This window comes from Echiichthys vipera (genome assembly GCF_963691815.1).
Source record: "Echiichthys vipera genome assembly, chromosome: X".
Classification (NCBI taxonomy): domain Eukaryota; kingdom Metazoa; phylum Chordata; class Actinopteri; order Perciformes; family Trachinidae; genus Echiichthys; species Echiichthys vipera.
Window position 1 is genome coordinate 32,591,307 of NC_139825.1, and position 15,844 is coordinate 32,607,150.

Here is a 15,844-nt window from a genome sequence, read left to right on the forward strand (position 1 = left end):
ATGATATGAATCGTACATTATTTAAAGTGTGTCATCGTCAGCAGAAGGTCATTTAGCTGCTGGAGAGGTCATTCATTGAGAATTTTAAAATCTAATTACGTTGTCTTTTACTTTTCTTTCAAGATTTACAAGTAAGTGCTTTATATTGGTGATTTAAAATTGTATATTTTACACAACCAACCAACCAACCAGTAAACGCACTGACAGTTTGCATTACTGCTTTGTGATGTGTCTGAAAATCGTTTCATCTTACAAGTGCCTTACAGACTGACAATCTGTTAAATGATAAGCAGGGTGACATGCTGTAGGCTTTTGTATTTCTTTTTGATGAGTTTTCAGGTTATTGTGATGGAGGAAAATACGTTTGTAACAGTTATGTAACAAGATGTGAGTAAGAATACTGAACTGAGTGTGTTTTTATTGGGAAAACATAACATTGACTGTACTTTATTGCCCCTTTTGTATCTGAAAGTACACCTGGGGCAGAATTAAGACCGTGGACAAACATCCTTCACCCAATCCATCACTCCTAAAGAATACAAGGACAACAGCTTGTTGAAAGTGTGATGAGGTTGTTGCTGTTTTTTGACACATCACTCATGATATTTGATTTCCAACTTTGGGGGGATATACTGTAGGCCAGGGGTGTCAAACTCAGGCCCGTGGGCCAAATCTGGCCCGTGGTGTAATTATATTTGGCCCCCAAGATCATATAAAGTTCTCTGAGAGCTGGCCCACGAGTGTAAAGCACATACACGTCTTCTTTTCTGTTAACAAACATGAGCATCCATGCTACCAGTCTCTTCAGACAAACTTAATCCAACACTCCCCAAAAAGGCCAAAAGAAAGATGGAAAACAGGAGCTTTCAACCCAGGTGGGAGGCAGATTATCTGTTTATGAAGGTAAAGAGCTGTTTGTCTCGTCTGCAGAGCCACCATGGCTGTAACCAAAGAATCAAACATAAGAAACACCACGACAAGAACAAGGACCTGCACTGAAAAGGTTCAACATTACATATCTGGAGAGAAGGGAAAACATGCACATTTGCAGTCTTTTTTTTTGTTTGTTTGTTTTTTTAGATATTGAGTTTGGCCCCCAACGTTGTCCCAGTTTTTAAATTTGGCCCACTGTGAATTTGAGTTTTGACACCCCTGTTGTAGGCCTATAGCCTAATATAGAAAGAAACACTGCCCAGCTGTACACAAAGCAGTAGGTCCACCTAGTTTATCCACAATATCATCCACTAATGTAATAATACGACTCTGACTGGAGTAATTTTGCATGATGAGTATTTTTACCTTGATACTTGTAGAACTTCTGCACTTTTATTTTGATTATTTTTAACGCAGCATTTTAAGCCTTTTTTCACTACGCTGTTCGAATCATTTTGTGTTCAGACACATTCCTATTTTAATTGTATTTATATGTGGTTTATATTACACTGTGATATGTTTGGAAGAGATTGATCAATAAAGTTTTAAGAAGATATACACGTTACCTATCAAGAATAAATCACACAGTCACAATCATTTCATGAGAAGAGGTAAAAAATGTTTTATTCCAACTTTATGGGCAACAGTTGTGATGTTTTGTTTGTTTTGGACACTGCGTCACTTTACTTGGACACTATGCACTACCTCATTCCATTCTGTTACTCTCTGTTTATATTCACTGTTCACTGTTTATTTATTATTTATACTTAATATTCTGCTGCTAATACTCACTTCAAACAGCTGTCAACACTGTCAACTTAGATGCTATATTATATTTTATTTTATTTTATATTTTATTTTATTTTATATTTTATTTTATATTTTATTTGTTGTAGATATGTCTATATCTTGCCTCCTTTTATATTTTATATTTACCTTTTATATTGTATATTTTTTGGTGGTTTCTGGAGCCTTGCAACGGAATTTCGTTTGTATACATGAAAATGTGTGTGATTGACAATAAAGTTTGTTTAAGTCTAAGTCTAAGTCTAAGTTTCTATAGTAGCAGATACAGTGGAGCAGTGGTGGATTAAGGTGGTCATGGGCCTCTAGGCTACTGTTTTTTTTTGGCCCCGCACATTATTAATAATCTTTATCAGAAAATACACTAGAACAGAAAAAGAGTCTGCAGCTTTGAAGATCATGTTAATTTACTAATTTTCTTTAACAGATCTTGGTCCGTTTGTTCTTTCAGTCGTTGTGCTTTTCTTTTTCGTGCTCCACTATCACATTTACTTTCTGATATTTTGCTGCTGTACTGTTAAATAACAGTGAGTGACGTATCATCGGACAACAAAACTGACCTTATGAACCCGGCCACATGAGGGCAGCTGATTGGGTAAATAGACTTAGACTTAGACTTCTCTTTATTGATCCCTTTGGGTTTCCAGCAGCTTACAAAAACACAAATACAGTATAGGATAACCAAAAACTCTTAGCTAAATAAATACAGAAAGTATTAAAAAAAAAACTGTCCCATCAGTGACTCAATTTTGTTTAAATGTTTTTTAAGGGCCTCATTAGGAGGCAAGTTTCTTTTTCCCTGTGTGGTAATTTGAAAAAAAAACATCAGTATAGTCTGGCCCCTGCGCACCTGGGGCCCCAGGTCATGCACACCTGGGCCCCTGCACACCTGGGGCCCCGAGGCTGCAGCCTGTGCATGAATCCATCTCTGAAGATAAGCAGCTCTTTCCTACACTCGTGCGCCACCTGCTGCACATTGGTCATCATTACAAACACCGGCTGATGCCGTACCGGACTTTGGCCGCAGGGAGGCAGGCGACGTCGACTAGTTGTCTGCAGTCAAAGATGGCGGTACGGAAGAAAGACGGCGGCCCGAATGTAAAATATTTCGAAGCGTCTGATACCGTTTCTCAGTTTGATAATGTCCGCGTCTGGCTGGGAAAGAATTACAAAAAGGTACCGACCGCATGTTTTGTATCCATACAAACTAAAGCTCAGGTTTTTCACGCTGAAATGTGGGCACTTGCCTGCCGGGCAGAGGCAGTGACAAAGAGAGGAGGGAGGGTGCTGCTGCTGAGCGTCCAGCTGTTTGACTCCTCGAGCCGGGACACAAAAGGATGCTGAGCCATCCGCCGCAGCACATGCAGCCGCCGGAGACGGCCGCCCCGTGCGTAACCGCGGCTCAGCCGACGCAAAAGGCAGCACGCAGTCAGTCCTGAGAGGAGGATAAAGTGCATAAAAGGGGGCGACTTTAGCAGCTAGCTCGCTAGTTAGCTGGTCGGCTAATGCAGCTCAGATCCAGATGTTGGCCATGGCCCGCGTGCAGCAACAGTGAGCTGGTGTTCAGGCACTGATTCAAACTAATGAGAGTTGTTTCTTAAAAACACGACAATAATAGTGATGAAATTAACCATATCTAACATTAAATCCCCATATTCGACATTAAACATCATAATGAAACTTACCATGGATGATAATGCAGATAGAAAGGCTCCACTTTTTTTTTTATAAAACTGACCACATATAGCACTTAAAAGCATACTGTAGTTTACTTTTAAGTGTCCTCTCTGTGTCTCAGCTCTGCCTCTCTGTTGTCCTCTCAGTACATCCAGGCCGAGCCCCCCACCAACAAGTCCCTGTCCAGCCTGGTGGTCCAGCTGCTCCAGTTCCAGGAGGAGGTGTTCGGTCGACATGTCAGTAACCCTCCGCTCACCAAGCTGCCAGTATGTATCTCTTTTAAAAATCTCTGTCATTCACACACTTTACCCCCACTGTGGCATTTTTAAAAAACGGTTTTGTTTTGCGTCTGCAGATGAAGTGTTTTCTGGACTTCAAATCAGGAGGGGCTCTCTGCCACATCCTGGCTGCTGCCTACAAGTTCAAGAGTGACCAGGGATGGTAAGACTTTCTTTCCAGCTGGTATACGTGTTCGCTTAACACGACAAACTAAAAACAAATTGTGCTATCTAAGTGCGCCGAGTGGTATTTTGGCTATGTTGCCGTTTCATGTGTAACTTCAGTCTAATTTCCTGGTAGGCGCAGGTTTGACTTCCAGAATCCATCGAGGATGGACCGAAATGTGGAGATGTTCATGACGATTGAGAAATCCTTAGTGCAGGTGAGTTTGCCTTCAGAGTTTCTATCGGTGTATGTGTGTAACACACATTACCTGGACAGCCAAAATGCAACTGGGAATGTTTTCAGTTCTACATTTTGGGGGGGAAAGATGTTTTTTTTAATTTAGTTTTATCAGAGAAAGATTTTTCCTCTTCACACATTCACAGCATTTCCAGAATATGCTATAATTACAATTGTTTTTTTTATTTATTAGATCAACTGTGAGCTCCAGCAGGAGTCAGCTAACACATTTATGTTTCTTATTTTCTGCTGCGGGCACCTGAGCAAAATGATTGCAAGGTGTCTGAGAATCAGGCTGCCTGAGCTTTACAGAAATCTTAACTTAACATCTTAATCAGTCCTGCAGTTAGTACAGCTCTCCTAATCTGAAGAGCGCAATAATACAGAAAGAGTTCTTATTTTAATTGTTGTTTGAATCTCTGAGTTTCACAAATCTGCTGCATTCATCTCAGAACAACTGCCTGAGTAGACCAGTCATCTACCTGAGCTCTGACATCGAAGCAAAACTGCTCGGGAAACTGAAAGACATCATCAAAAGACATCAGGTGTGTTTTTTGTTTTGTTTTGTTAAAAGTCTTGGACAGACAGAAAAACTGGCTCACAACTCACCTGCATGTGAGGCCCTCAGTCACATTTCAAATGTTTTTTTTATGTTGTAAGTTTAACCCTTATTTCCTTGTGACTTTATCTGTTGCAGGGCTCAGTAACTGAGGACAAGACCTCAAGCTCCCATATTGTCGTTCCTATTCCCGCCAGCCTGGAGGAAGGTGAGGCTCTGCAAGTTTTTTTTCTTTACTGCAATTTCTGCTGCACTGAATGGCTTTGTGCTGATATCCTTTTCTCTTCTTGGTTCAGAGGAGTGGGTGCGTCCTGTGATGAAGAGAGATAAGCAAGTGCTGCTCCACTGGGGATATTTTCCAGATGGGTAGGTGCTGAGTTTACAGAGATATGGACACTGTTCAGCATTTTACACTTACCTGAAAACTGTTTCCTCATCTCACTGTGTAAGTATAACACAGTTTCCACAGCTGGGTCTATTGTACGTTCCTGCCTGTTAAAAGGAAGGTTTTCATTGCCACTGTGTGCACAAGATTTCTGGATTATTACTGTATATAATAACTAATAATTATTACTGCTTTTGTTAAAGATAGTGCCACCTGTTGCTGCTCATGGGGTAATAGCTGGGTCTCTGTAAATTATAAATAAGTGTGGTCTTTACCTACTCTATATGTAAAGTGTCTCAACACTATAAATGTGGCACTATAAATAAAATTGAATTGAAATTAATTCCCACACTGTAGAGTGGATCTGCTAATTCTGTTTTTTCAAGTGTCTTACTGCTCTTAACTCTACCAGCTTAAGTTACATCATGGTCTACCTGAGATGTTTTTACAAGCCCAAGCTTGTAATCTTTCCTCTGCTTTGACCTTTGGCTTTGCTCCTCTCACCTTTTAGTTACGATACCTGGATTGCAGCCAGTGAGATTGAGGCTGCTGTGGAGGATCCCCCCAGCCCAGAAAAACCCAGGAAGGTATTTCATTTCCAGAAACATTTTGTTGTTGCTGCTGCTTGTTGTTTATTGTCTCTCCCTTTTTCTGTCATCCAGTCCCATTTTTTAAAAATCTGTGTCTTTTATTTTCTCTTAATTATTTTCATTTTTAACAAATCTCTTTTTTAAACATGTGCTTACACATAAACATTAAGCTGCTAAACATATTTCAGTTTTCAACTACATCATATTAACAGTATATGTGCTGTATATGCTTGGTCCTGCACTTTATTGAGTTCAAATGACACTTGGAATAACATTCAAATACACTGTTGTTTTTTTTAATCAGTGCACGATGCATCATTACATCTGATGGAAAATTATAGATGCCTGTGCATCATTTAATGTGCACGATTTTTGGAAAATGTCTTCACATGTGCTTAGATTTAAAAGGAAAATCCTTAGTCAATAATTGATTGATTATTTTAATGAACACACAGCCAGGCTGGTGGAATTTGTTATCAGTACAGCTTGGTACAGGTTCCAACATCACATCAAATATTGAACATATCAGATAGATATACATACAGACAGACACATTACATATTACATGAGCTCCATGCTTATTCATATTCCTCACCGTTCAGAGTTTAAAAAGATAATTGCAGAAGGAATGAAACTGTTTTTGAAGCGGTTTGTTTTGGAGGCGATGGTCCTGTAACGCCTCGCAGAGGGCAGGAGCTGAAAGGCGTAGTGAGCAGGTTGATTGGGGTCAGAGATGATCTTATGGGCTCTGTGAAGTGTCCTTTTTCGGCAAAATGATTCAAGGGATGGAAGGGGTAAGCCGATAATTTTGGATGCTCTGTTGATGATGCGCTGTAATTTCTTCCGGGAAAGTGAGTCGAGACTGCCGTACCAGACTGTTATGGATGAGGTGAGGTTGCTTTCGATGATGGCTGTGTAGAAGCGGAGCATGAGATGTGACCTTACTCTGAATTTCTTGAGCTGTCGGGGATGGAAAAGTCTTTGCTGGGCTTTTTTGTAGATGTTGTCTGCATTTGTTTTCCATTTGAGGTTTTTTCTGAAGTGGGTACCAAAGAGCTTGAATGTGTCTGCGATGGAGAAGGAGTCACCTTTAATGAGCACAGGAGTTTTGGGGGATGGCTGGCATCTTGGGTCGATGATGAGTTGAGTATGAGATCATGATCTGTGCACCCGGTCACTGCTTTGTTGACCTGTGCCGGGTATTCAATTTATTGGTTGTTGGTGATGAGTCCCATGATAGTTGAGTCATCTGCGTATTTGTGCAGGTTGACAGAGCTGTGGTGGGATGTGAGCTGGTTTGTGTAAAGGGAGAATAGCCAGGGTGAGAGAACACAGCCTTGGGGTGTGCCTGTACTGAGGAACAGAGGGGAGGATGTATTGTTGTTGGATCTTCACCTTCTGTTGCCTGTTCCAGAGGAAGCTGTGAATGTGGCAGATGCATCTGTCAATGTCTATTTCCAGTAATGTATTGAACAGTTTTGCCAGGTTTATTGTGTTAAATACAGAGCTGAAATCCACGAACAGGATGTGGGCATATGTGTTTGCAGACTCCAGGTGATTCAGAATACGATGAGTTTATAAGTTGACAGTGTCCTCAACTGACCTGATGGCTCTGTATGTAGATTGGTATGGGTCCATGAGGGGTGTGGTGACAGTTTTCAGGGGATTGAGTATGATGCGCTCAAATGATCTCATGACTGCTGAGGTCAAGGCAATGGGTCTGTAGTCATTGAGGCAGGACATGATCTTGGGAACCGGGATGATGATGGATTCTTTAAAGCACTTTGGTACTGAGCTTTGATATTGGGAGGTGTTGAAGATGTTGGTGAAAATCACAGCCAGTTCTGCAGCGCAGTGGTGGAGAACGGACAGGCTGATGTTATCTGGACCAGGGGCTTTATTCCTTCCTTAATTCCCCTGAAAGTGCTTCCCACCTCCTTCTCGTAGATGGTGAAAGGGGGATAAGAAAGAGTAGAGTTGGTCACGAAGCTGATTGTCGCTGTCAGGTGTGGGGTGGGTTTCTTTCTGTAGTTTGTCATGTTTTGGAGTTTTTTCCAGATGAAGCGTGTCACTAGTTGTGATTTGTTCTTCTAGTTTAGTGGCATAGTTGGATTTGGCCCTTCTTATAACAGATCTCAGTTTGGATTTGGCAGCCATATGCTGTTTTTTGTTTCCTGCCACATTTTCCCCTTTCTTAGTTTTTTAATGTCCTTGTTCAACCACGGTTTATTATTATTGTGGTGTTTGACTTTTTTGAGTAGAATGCACAGTTCCACTCGGTAATTGACGTATGACGTCACTACAACAGTGACACCGTGAAGGTCACCTGCCGCATGGAAAACATTCTAGCCTGTGCACACGAAACAACCCTGAAGTTGTTCAATGGCTTCAGGGGACCAGCACTGGACAAGTTTTGTTGGTGTTTAACAGTGGTCCAGTGTGTTGGAACCTCTGCTGGGGCAGGCTACCTGCTAATGGTAGCCAGGGAGCTCAGATGACAAATTAGTTTGGTCCCCAAGTCCCCAAGGACAATGACCGCTGTGTCTGGATGTGAATTTTCCACTGAGGACACGTAGTTGGCTAACTCGGCTATGGTGGTGTTAGCGTTAGCCTCAGGAGGAATGTAAACATGCATTTGACAGTGGGTGAGTTCTGTGGAATTTGTACACCAGCGTTCATTGATCATTATGCAAAGACCACCGCCTCTTGCCTTGCGCGATAGTTTGGATGATCTATCTGCACGATGTAATGTGAAACCTGGAAGTGTTACTGCTTGGTCAGGCACTGATTGATCAAGCCAGGTCTGAGAGGCAGATGGCAGAGCAGTCACTGTAGTCTTTGTTTGTTTGTTTGTATCATGAGTTGGACTTCATCCATTTCCTGATGTTTGACAGCAGAAGGGCTGGGAGCGTTGGCCGGTAAGGGCGTCTCCTGAACCTGGCAAAGGTGCTGGAGCGGCGGCCCTGTCTTCTGGCCAGCAGCCATGGTGTTGACAGGCTTGAGATGTTTATGTCCCGTAATTTCTCCTCCAGTAAGGATGTAGATGGGCCCAGGTCACTGTGAGGGATGGATCTGAGGTTCAAAAGCTCTGATCGAGTGTACTGGATTAAGCTCGACACTTGATGATGGAAGTAAAAAAAAATGTTTAACTTTTCTCTTATATACAAACCTGTCAGGAGTCTCTCTAGCTTGGCAACAGTACTCCTATTTTTCTCTCTGTGCAAAACATCAAAGAATGAAGTGCTTTGGCAATTTGAATGTATTAAAATATTAATATTAATAAACCAAAGAACTTTGAATATGATTTTTGGGCAAAAGTCACAGCCCTACTCCCTAGGGAGTTGTTCAGGCGTGTCCAGCTGAGAGGAGGCCTTGGGGAAGACCCAGGACTAGGTGGAGAGATTATATCTCCACACTGGCCTGGGATCCCCCAGTTAGAGCTGGTTAATGTGGCCTGGGAAAGGGAAGTTTGGGGTCCCCTGCTAGAGCTGCTGCCCTCGTGACCCGACCCCGGATAAGGGGTTGAAGATGAGTGAGTGTGATTCTGAGCAATGGAGCTTACTCTGGCACTCAACTGAACCATAAATTCAAAGCAGTGTCAGAGCTCTTATTCTGTATACAGAGCATCACTGAGCTCAAGGCGTTCAGTAAGAGTAGTGAAGCGTTTAAATGTCTGGAGTTGTATTTGGACAAAATGCTGCACGCTGGGTCAGTTTGCTATCACTTACTGTATACTGTCTCTGTTTACTCACAGTGGAAATGTCTGCCTCAGATCACCACTTCAAAGTGACATAATCAAGAAATACTTAATTTAGAGAGTGCTCCTTCAGTGTGCTTGCATACTGTATCTTTGTAGAATTGTTTTTTACGTAAACATACATAATTAAAAACTTCCATTGAACCCTGACATATTTATTTTCTTTTTAATCCAACAATTATTACCCAAATACAATAGTTTTTCAGCCATGAAACCAGCACAAGAAAATACCCACACTAATGTTCTTTGCAACATTATTTCTACTGTGGGTCCCTTTAAAGAATTAGTGTTGTAATCTCATTTCTAGATGATGCATCTCAATCCACATGTACAAGGTAGAATTGTTCCAGGTTGAACTTTGATGGTGGTAGATGGTGCTTTCTAGAAGATGTAGCTTAAAACCTGTGCAGAGTGAGCTACACTGCCTTGTTAAACTGTGGAATAAGTTGGTGACATTTCACTCAGGGCAGCTGACAAGCTTATTGAAAATAATTGGTCTCTAATTGGTCTAACAACTATCTGGAATCTGTTCACAGGTCCATGCCAAGTGGATTTTAGACCTGGACCAGTATAATGAATGGATGAATGAGGAGGACTATGAAGTGGGCGAGGGCTGCCCAAAGAGGAAGAGGATCTCGGCCAAGACCCTGACAGACGAGGTGACCACGCCTGATGAGCGGAGGGACAAGAAGCCTGGCAGCGCCAAGAAGAGGAAGAGGTCACCGTCGCCTTCTCCCACACCTCCACCTCAGGAGAGCAAGAAGAAGAACACCAAAAAAGGGTGAGTCACCAGACGTGTCTCGATGCAATGATGTCCTGCTTGTCAGCTGTTAAATTATTAAAACCTGTGTGTGTGTGTGTGTGTGTGTGTGTGTGTGTGTGTGTGTGTGTGTGTGTGTGTGTGTGTGTGTGTGTGTGTGTGTGTGTGTGTGTGTGTGTGTGTGTGTGTGTGTGTGTGTGTGTGTGTGTGTGTGTGTGTGTGTGTGTGTGTGTGTGTGTGTGTGTGTGTGTGTGTGTGTGTGTGTGTGTGTGTGTGTGTGTGTGTGCGTGTACAGGCCAACAACCCCGTACACCAAGTCAAAACGGGGCCAAAGGGAGGAGGAACAGGAGGATCTTAGTAAAGACATGGACGAAGCATCACCTGTTGCAGCATCTGAAGAGGGAAACCCACCTAAGACAAGTACACATATGTTCAAAATATACATAAAAGTGACCGTATTTGACCATTAAAATTAACCTCGGTTTTAACCTTCAAGACTTTAGAGTGGCTGTTGATGCTGGCTGACATGTACTTTCTTATTGCAGATAACACCAAGAAGGACTGTGATTCAACTCCAGTCAAGGGAGGAACAGATATGGGTGAGCAGAAAGTTGCATATGCATCTCCTTCATCATGGCCACTTGTAACTGCTTTAACAAGAAGTTGCCCCCTTCCTGTGCAGTGCTTATGCAATTAAAATAGTGGGAAAGTAATCCACTGTGATTATTTATGATATCTGGTTATAGAACAACTATTTATTACTTTATCATGGATCAGGGTTTTGTCATTATTAGAGCACATTATTTTTCATGTGACTGTTGTCTCCCACCATGGAGGAAAAGTCTGTATGTCAATCTGTGAATTAGTCCTCTATTCATTTTGAGTGTCAGTTTATAGCCAGCGAACGTAATGCCTCTCTGCTTGTCCATTTTATGTTTACTCACCATTCTTTTGAATTCATTCTTTCAGATGAGCAGGAGGACGAGTCCATGGAAACAACAGGCAAGGTAAGGTAGTTTGTAAAAGTGTGAGAGAATGTGGTGACAGTGAGAACACAAAAAACCCATGTCACCATGAGTGTGTGCTTGTGTTTGAACAGGAGGAGGAGGAAGGTTCTCTGAGCGTGAAGGGTGAACCAGTTAAAGGCTCAGACCTTCACGAGGACAATGTGACCGAGCAGACTCATCATATTATTATACCGAGCTACGCTGCCTGGTTTGACTACAACAGGTGTGAGAAAAAATGTTTTAAGTAATCTGATTTCAGAGATGTGTAACTTATTTATAAAATTCAGAAAACAAGAGACAAAAATTCAAAGTGAATCATTCAGATTAATTCAAACTGTGAGTCTAATTACATTGGAATTGTTCCCCCAGTGTTCATGCCATTGAGCGCAGAGCCCTGCCAGAGTTTTTTAATGGGAAGAACAAATCCAAAACCCCTGAGATGTAAGTATTTGATCCGTACACACATTAGGTGTTTTTATTACAATGAGACACATTTCACAAACAATCAATATGATACAACAGTAAGTCAAAATAACTCAGTTTTCTTTTCACCTCCCTTCTTTCAGTTACCTGGCATACAGGAACTTCATGATTGACACCTACCGACTGAACCCTCAGGAGTACCTGACATCCACCGCCTGCCGCAGGAACCTGGCAGGAGACGTGTGTGCAATCATGAGGTAGGTGGAGGGCTGAATGTGAATATTTCTAGTCTAGTATCAACAGTTTGTGTCTACACAGTCAGTTGTTTTTGTCAAAACTGTCAGTGATGTACAACTTGCTTCTTCTGCTGTAGAGTTCACGCCTTCCTGGAGCAGTGGGGCCTGATCAACTACCAGGTAGACTCCGAGAGTCGACCCACGCCCATGGGTCCCCCGCCCACCTCTCACTTCCACGTCCTGGCAGACACCCCATCCAGTCTGGTTCCCCTTCAGCCCAAGACATCCCAGGTCCACATCCGCTCAAACACACATGCACAAATAGACACATGCGCACCTATTCTGTGTTATTTTACATGTGCCCCTTGTCATTGTGTACATTTAGACCCCTGCTACCCAGCAGATGATGTCCTTCCCAGATAAAGTGAAGGAGAAACCAGCAGATCTGCAAAACTTTGGCCTGCGGACTGACATGTACAGCAAGAAGACTGTTTCTGCAAAGGTACAAGTCTTGATGCAAGATGCATGAACAAATGATTCTTTAGCTGTGATTTACAATGACCATATTAACAAAGTAGTGTTGATATCTGTGCACAGAGCAAGAGTACAGCAAGCTCTATGAGGGAGTGGACAGAACAAGAAACACTACTACTACTTGAGGTATGAATTATGCTTTAAATCAGTTGCTTGATGATGCTGGTAATTATTTTTGTAAACAAAAAAATAATACAGTAGAAATACGGAGCTGAATGGAGCCCTCACTTCCATCAGGGGTTGGAGATGTACAAGGATGACTGGAACAAGGTTTCAGAACATGTGGGCAGCCGTACGCAGGATGAGTGCATCCTGCACTTCCTGCGGCTGCCAATTGAAGACCCCTACTTGGAGGAAAATTCCTCGTCCCTGGGACCACTTGCCTTCCAGCCGGTACCTTTCAGCCAGGCAGGAAACCCTGTCATGAGCACAGTGGCTTTCCTCGCCTCTGTCGTCGACCCACGTGTGGCCTCAGCTGCAGCCAAGTCTGCTCTGGGTGAGAAAGAGCTCAGTTTGAAGTGAATTTATTGAATTACTCATTAGTCATCCCCAAATCTGAATTGTGCTTTACACCATTAACCTCAATCTTTGCCTCTCCCTCTCAGAGGAGTTTTCTCGTATGAAGGAAGAGGTTCCTGCGGCGCTTGTCGAGGCTCACGTGCGGCGAGTGGAGGAGGCAGCGAGGGTCAGCGGGCGACAGGACCCGCTGTATGGCCTGGAGGGTAGTGGCATCGCTGGTACTGGCCTGGAGGAGGGAGAAAGACCTGGTAGGATGGACACACAAACACACACACATACAGCATGCAAAATTGCAAGTAAGAAAACACTTTTCCACTACTGAGAAAGTGACTTGTCTTGTCTTGTCTAGATGAAAACAGTGATGAAAATAAGAGTGACAACCAACCAGGTGAAGAGAAGAGGGAGGCCAAGGTATGATGCATGTTCGTTAAAATCTAATGCTTCTGATTAATGAGTTCTGCTGATGAACAGCTGCGAAGCTCATTGTGCCCCTTTTGCTTTCCCATACAGGACAGCAAAGATGGAGCGACTGAGGAAGAGGAGAAGCAGGCGGAGAATGGGAAGAAGGAAGAAGAAAGAGGAAGAGAACAAGAAGGAGAGAGGGAGGCAGACAAAACAGAGTCTGAGATAGGTGCGTAAATACATCTCAGTCAGATACAGGAAATTTAGTAGTATAGTCTTCTGAAAGGTGAAAAAACTTTTTTTTTTCTCATAGGTGATGGGGAGAAGGAGAAGGGTGGAAAAGAGGCCACAGAGGAAGGACAAAGAGAAGCAGAGAGTGAAGTAGAGAGGAAGGCTAAGGTGGAGCGTGATGTGGGAGAGGGGAACCTGGCCACTGCTGCTGCGTCTGCGCTCGCTGCTGCTGCTGTCAAAGCCAAGGTAAAATTAATTATTCAACCTCAACCTGCTGTATCCTTCATTCACCTTTCCTTCACATTTTCTCTACCCTGATTTTGTCCCTCACTTTTTGTAGCATCTGGCCGCAGTGGAAGAGAGGAAGATTAAATCTCTTGTGGCTCTGCTGGTGGAGACCCAAATGAAGAAGCTGGAGATTAAACTGCGACACTTTGAAGAACTGGAAACCATCATGGACAGAGAGAGGGAGGCTGTGAGTGAGGGATTCTGGGATAGTATCTCAAAGACAGCGTAAAGTACAAAACCTTTAACTTCTCCTTTGTGTGTGTGTGTGTAGTTGGAGTACCAGCGTCAGCAGCTGCTGGCTGACCGTCAGTCCTTCCACATGGAGCAGTTGAAATACGCTGAGATGAGGGCCCGCCAGCAGCACTTCCAGCAGATTCAGCACCAGCAGCACAGCCAGGCCGGGGGCCCTCATGCCAACCAGGCCGCCCCAGCCCCAGCTCCGCCACCACAGGGCCCAACCGCAAGTCAGCCAGCTCCTAGCACACCAGCGCCGCAGCCGACTCCGAGCCCGGCACCTCCGGTCTCGGCTTCTGCCCCGGCCCCTGAGTCTCAACCACCTCAGAGTGCTCACACCTCGCCTGCCTGCCCCCCAGGCACGACCCCAGCTGCTCACTCCAGCTCCAGCTCCAGCACTACTCCTGTACTCCATGGTGAGTTTAGAGTTAATGCACAATGCAGAGGCTTTAATAAGCATCAATGTTGGGATAAAGACAGACCTTTTCTTTAATTTCCTCCTGTGGCAGGGTTTATACCCTGAAAGCACTATGAGACAGACGATCTGTGAAAATGTCTTGTATCTCTGCCTCCACCTGCTGCTCCCTGAGTACTCCTAATGGCGTATGCAAGGTTCCACTGCGACCGACCTAAAGTGACATCAGGGTCAAGCAGTCACTGACCAAGTGTCAATAACTGCTTGTGACCTCTGATCAAACTGTGAAACCAGGCATCGATGATCAAATATGAATCAAGACTCTGACTGCATTGCCTTTTTTCAGAAACATATTTTAGTGCACTGTTTAGCTGTAAAATAAGAAAGCTAAATCAAATATGTACAAAACGCCTGGCTTTTCAATCAGGGACTGCAACTAGCAATTATTTTCATTATCAATTAATTTGTCAGTTATACAATGATATGAGAACAAGGAAAAGCATGAAATCCTTAAATGTTAGAAGCTAGAATTTGGAAGTTTAATCCATTTTCAGCACTATTTCAAGCAAACTTTTTCTAATACATGTCTTACAATAATTATATTTGTGTATTTGTCTGCTAGTTGTATTCCTGCTGAACAACCATTATCAAATATTTAAATAAATTCAATTTGGGTGGGTGCAAATTATTCCCATAATGCAAGATATACTAAATTCTATGCTTATACACCTACACTATTATCAGTTAATTTGATTATTTGTCCTATCAACTTAACTTGAGATATGTGTCAAAAAAGTTGTTAAAATTCTTGACATGTTTCCTCACAGAGCCCACCGCCCCCCTTCCCGGGGACCCATCGGCTCCGGTCCCGCCTCCACAGTGAGAGAAAAACACATTACCTGAGAATCCGAATGACTCTGACCACTTTGAATCCTGCCGGTATCATCTGAAATGAAGGAAGAGAACACATTTTACATGTTCAGCTCTCTCTTTTTTTTTTTTTTTTTTTAAGGACATTTGATGTGAGAAAGAAAAATGATTACATCTAAATCAAATCAGCTCTACTTTGACTATGTTGAAAAAGAAGTCCCTTTTAAATTGAATCTGCCTATGAAGAAAATGTACTTTTAAAACAGAAGCTGCCATCATGTGCGGTCCATCGTACAGCAACAGCTCTCTTGATAATTTTAAGCTTAACACGAGAGATCTGGTGAACTAAGAGGGTCTTACCAACATGCTGCCACTCAAGGGGAAGAAGAGAAAAGACTCATCTTGTGTTTTCAGTGTTCTGGAAATTGTTGCATTTTATTTTCTGCAACAGTTTGTCACAGCTCATGAAGTCTGCCACTTCACAGTCTCTCCAGAGTTCCTCCCCCCTTGTACTGTAGGTACTAATTAAATATATGTAA

At 42.9% G+C, this 15,844-nt stretch overlaps 1 protein-coding gene across 1 annotated transcript; it reads left to right on the forward strand.

Annotated features, from left to right (window-relative positions):
• The first annotated feature begins 2,798 nt into the window (after positions 1–2,798).
• On the forward strand, positions 2,799–15,549 carry smarcc2 (SWI/SNF related BAF chromatin remodeling complex subunit C2). The gene is made up of 26 exons (XM_083939358.1): positions 2,799–2,913; positions 3,561–3,680; positions 3,770–3,855; positions 3,994–4,075; positions 4,548–4,640; positions 4,793–4,862; positions 4,951–5,020; positions 5,551–5,626; positions 9,923–10,167; positions 10,442–10,566; positions 10,692–10,745; positions 11,116–11,153; positions 11,246–11,376; positions 11,523–11,594; positions 11,720–11,833; positions 11,950–12,103; positions 12,198–12,314; positions 12,410–12,472; positions 12,584–12,842; positions 12,952–13,113; positions 13,215–13,276; positions 13,376–13,496; positions 13,581–13,744; positions 13,839–13,973; positions 14,058–14,436; positions 15,263–15,549. Exons 1-26 carry the CDS (start codon positions 2,803–2,805, stop codon positions 15,316–15,318), a joined length of 3,159 nt encoding a protein of 1,052 aa, XP_083795484.1. The 5' UTR covers positions 2,799–2,802; the 3' UTR covers positions 15,319–15,549.
• Positions 15,550–15,844: the final 295 nt, after the last annotated feature.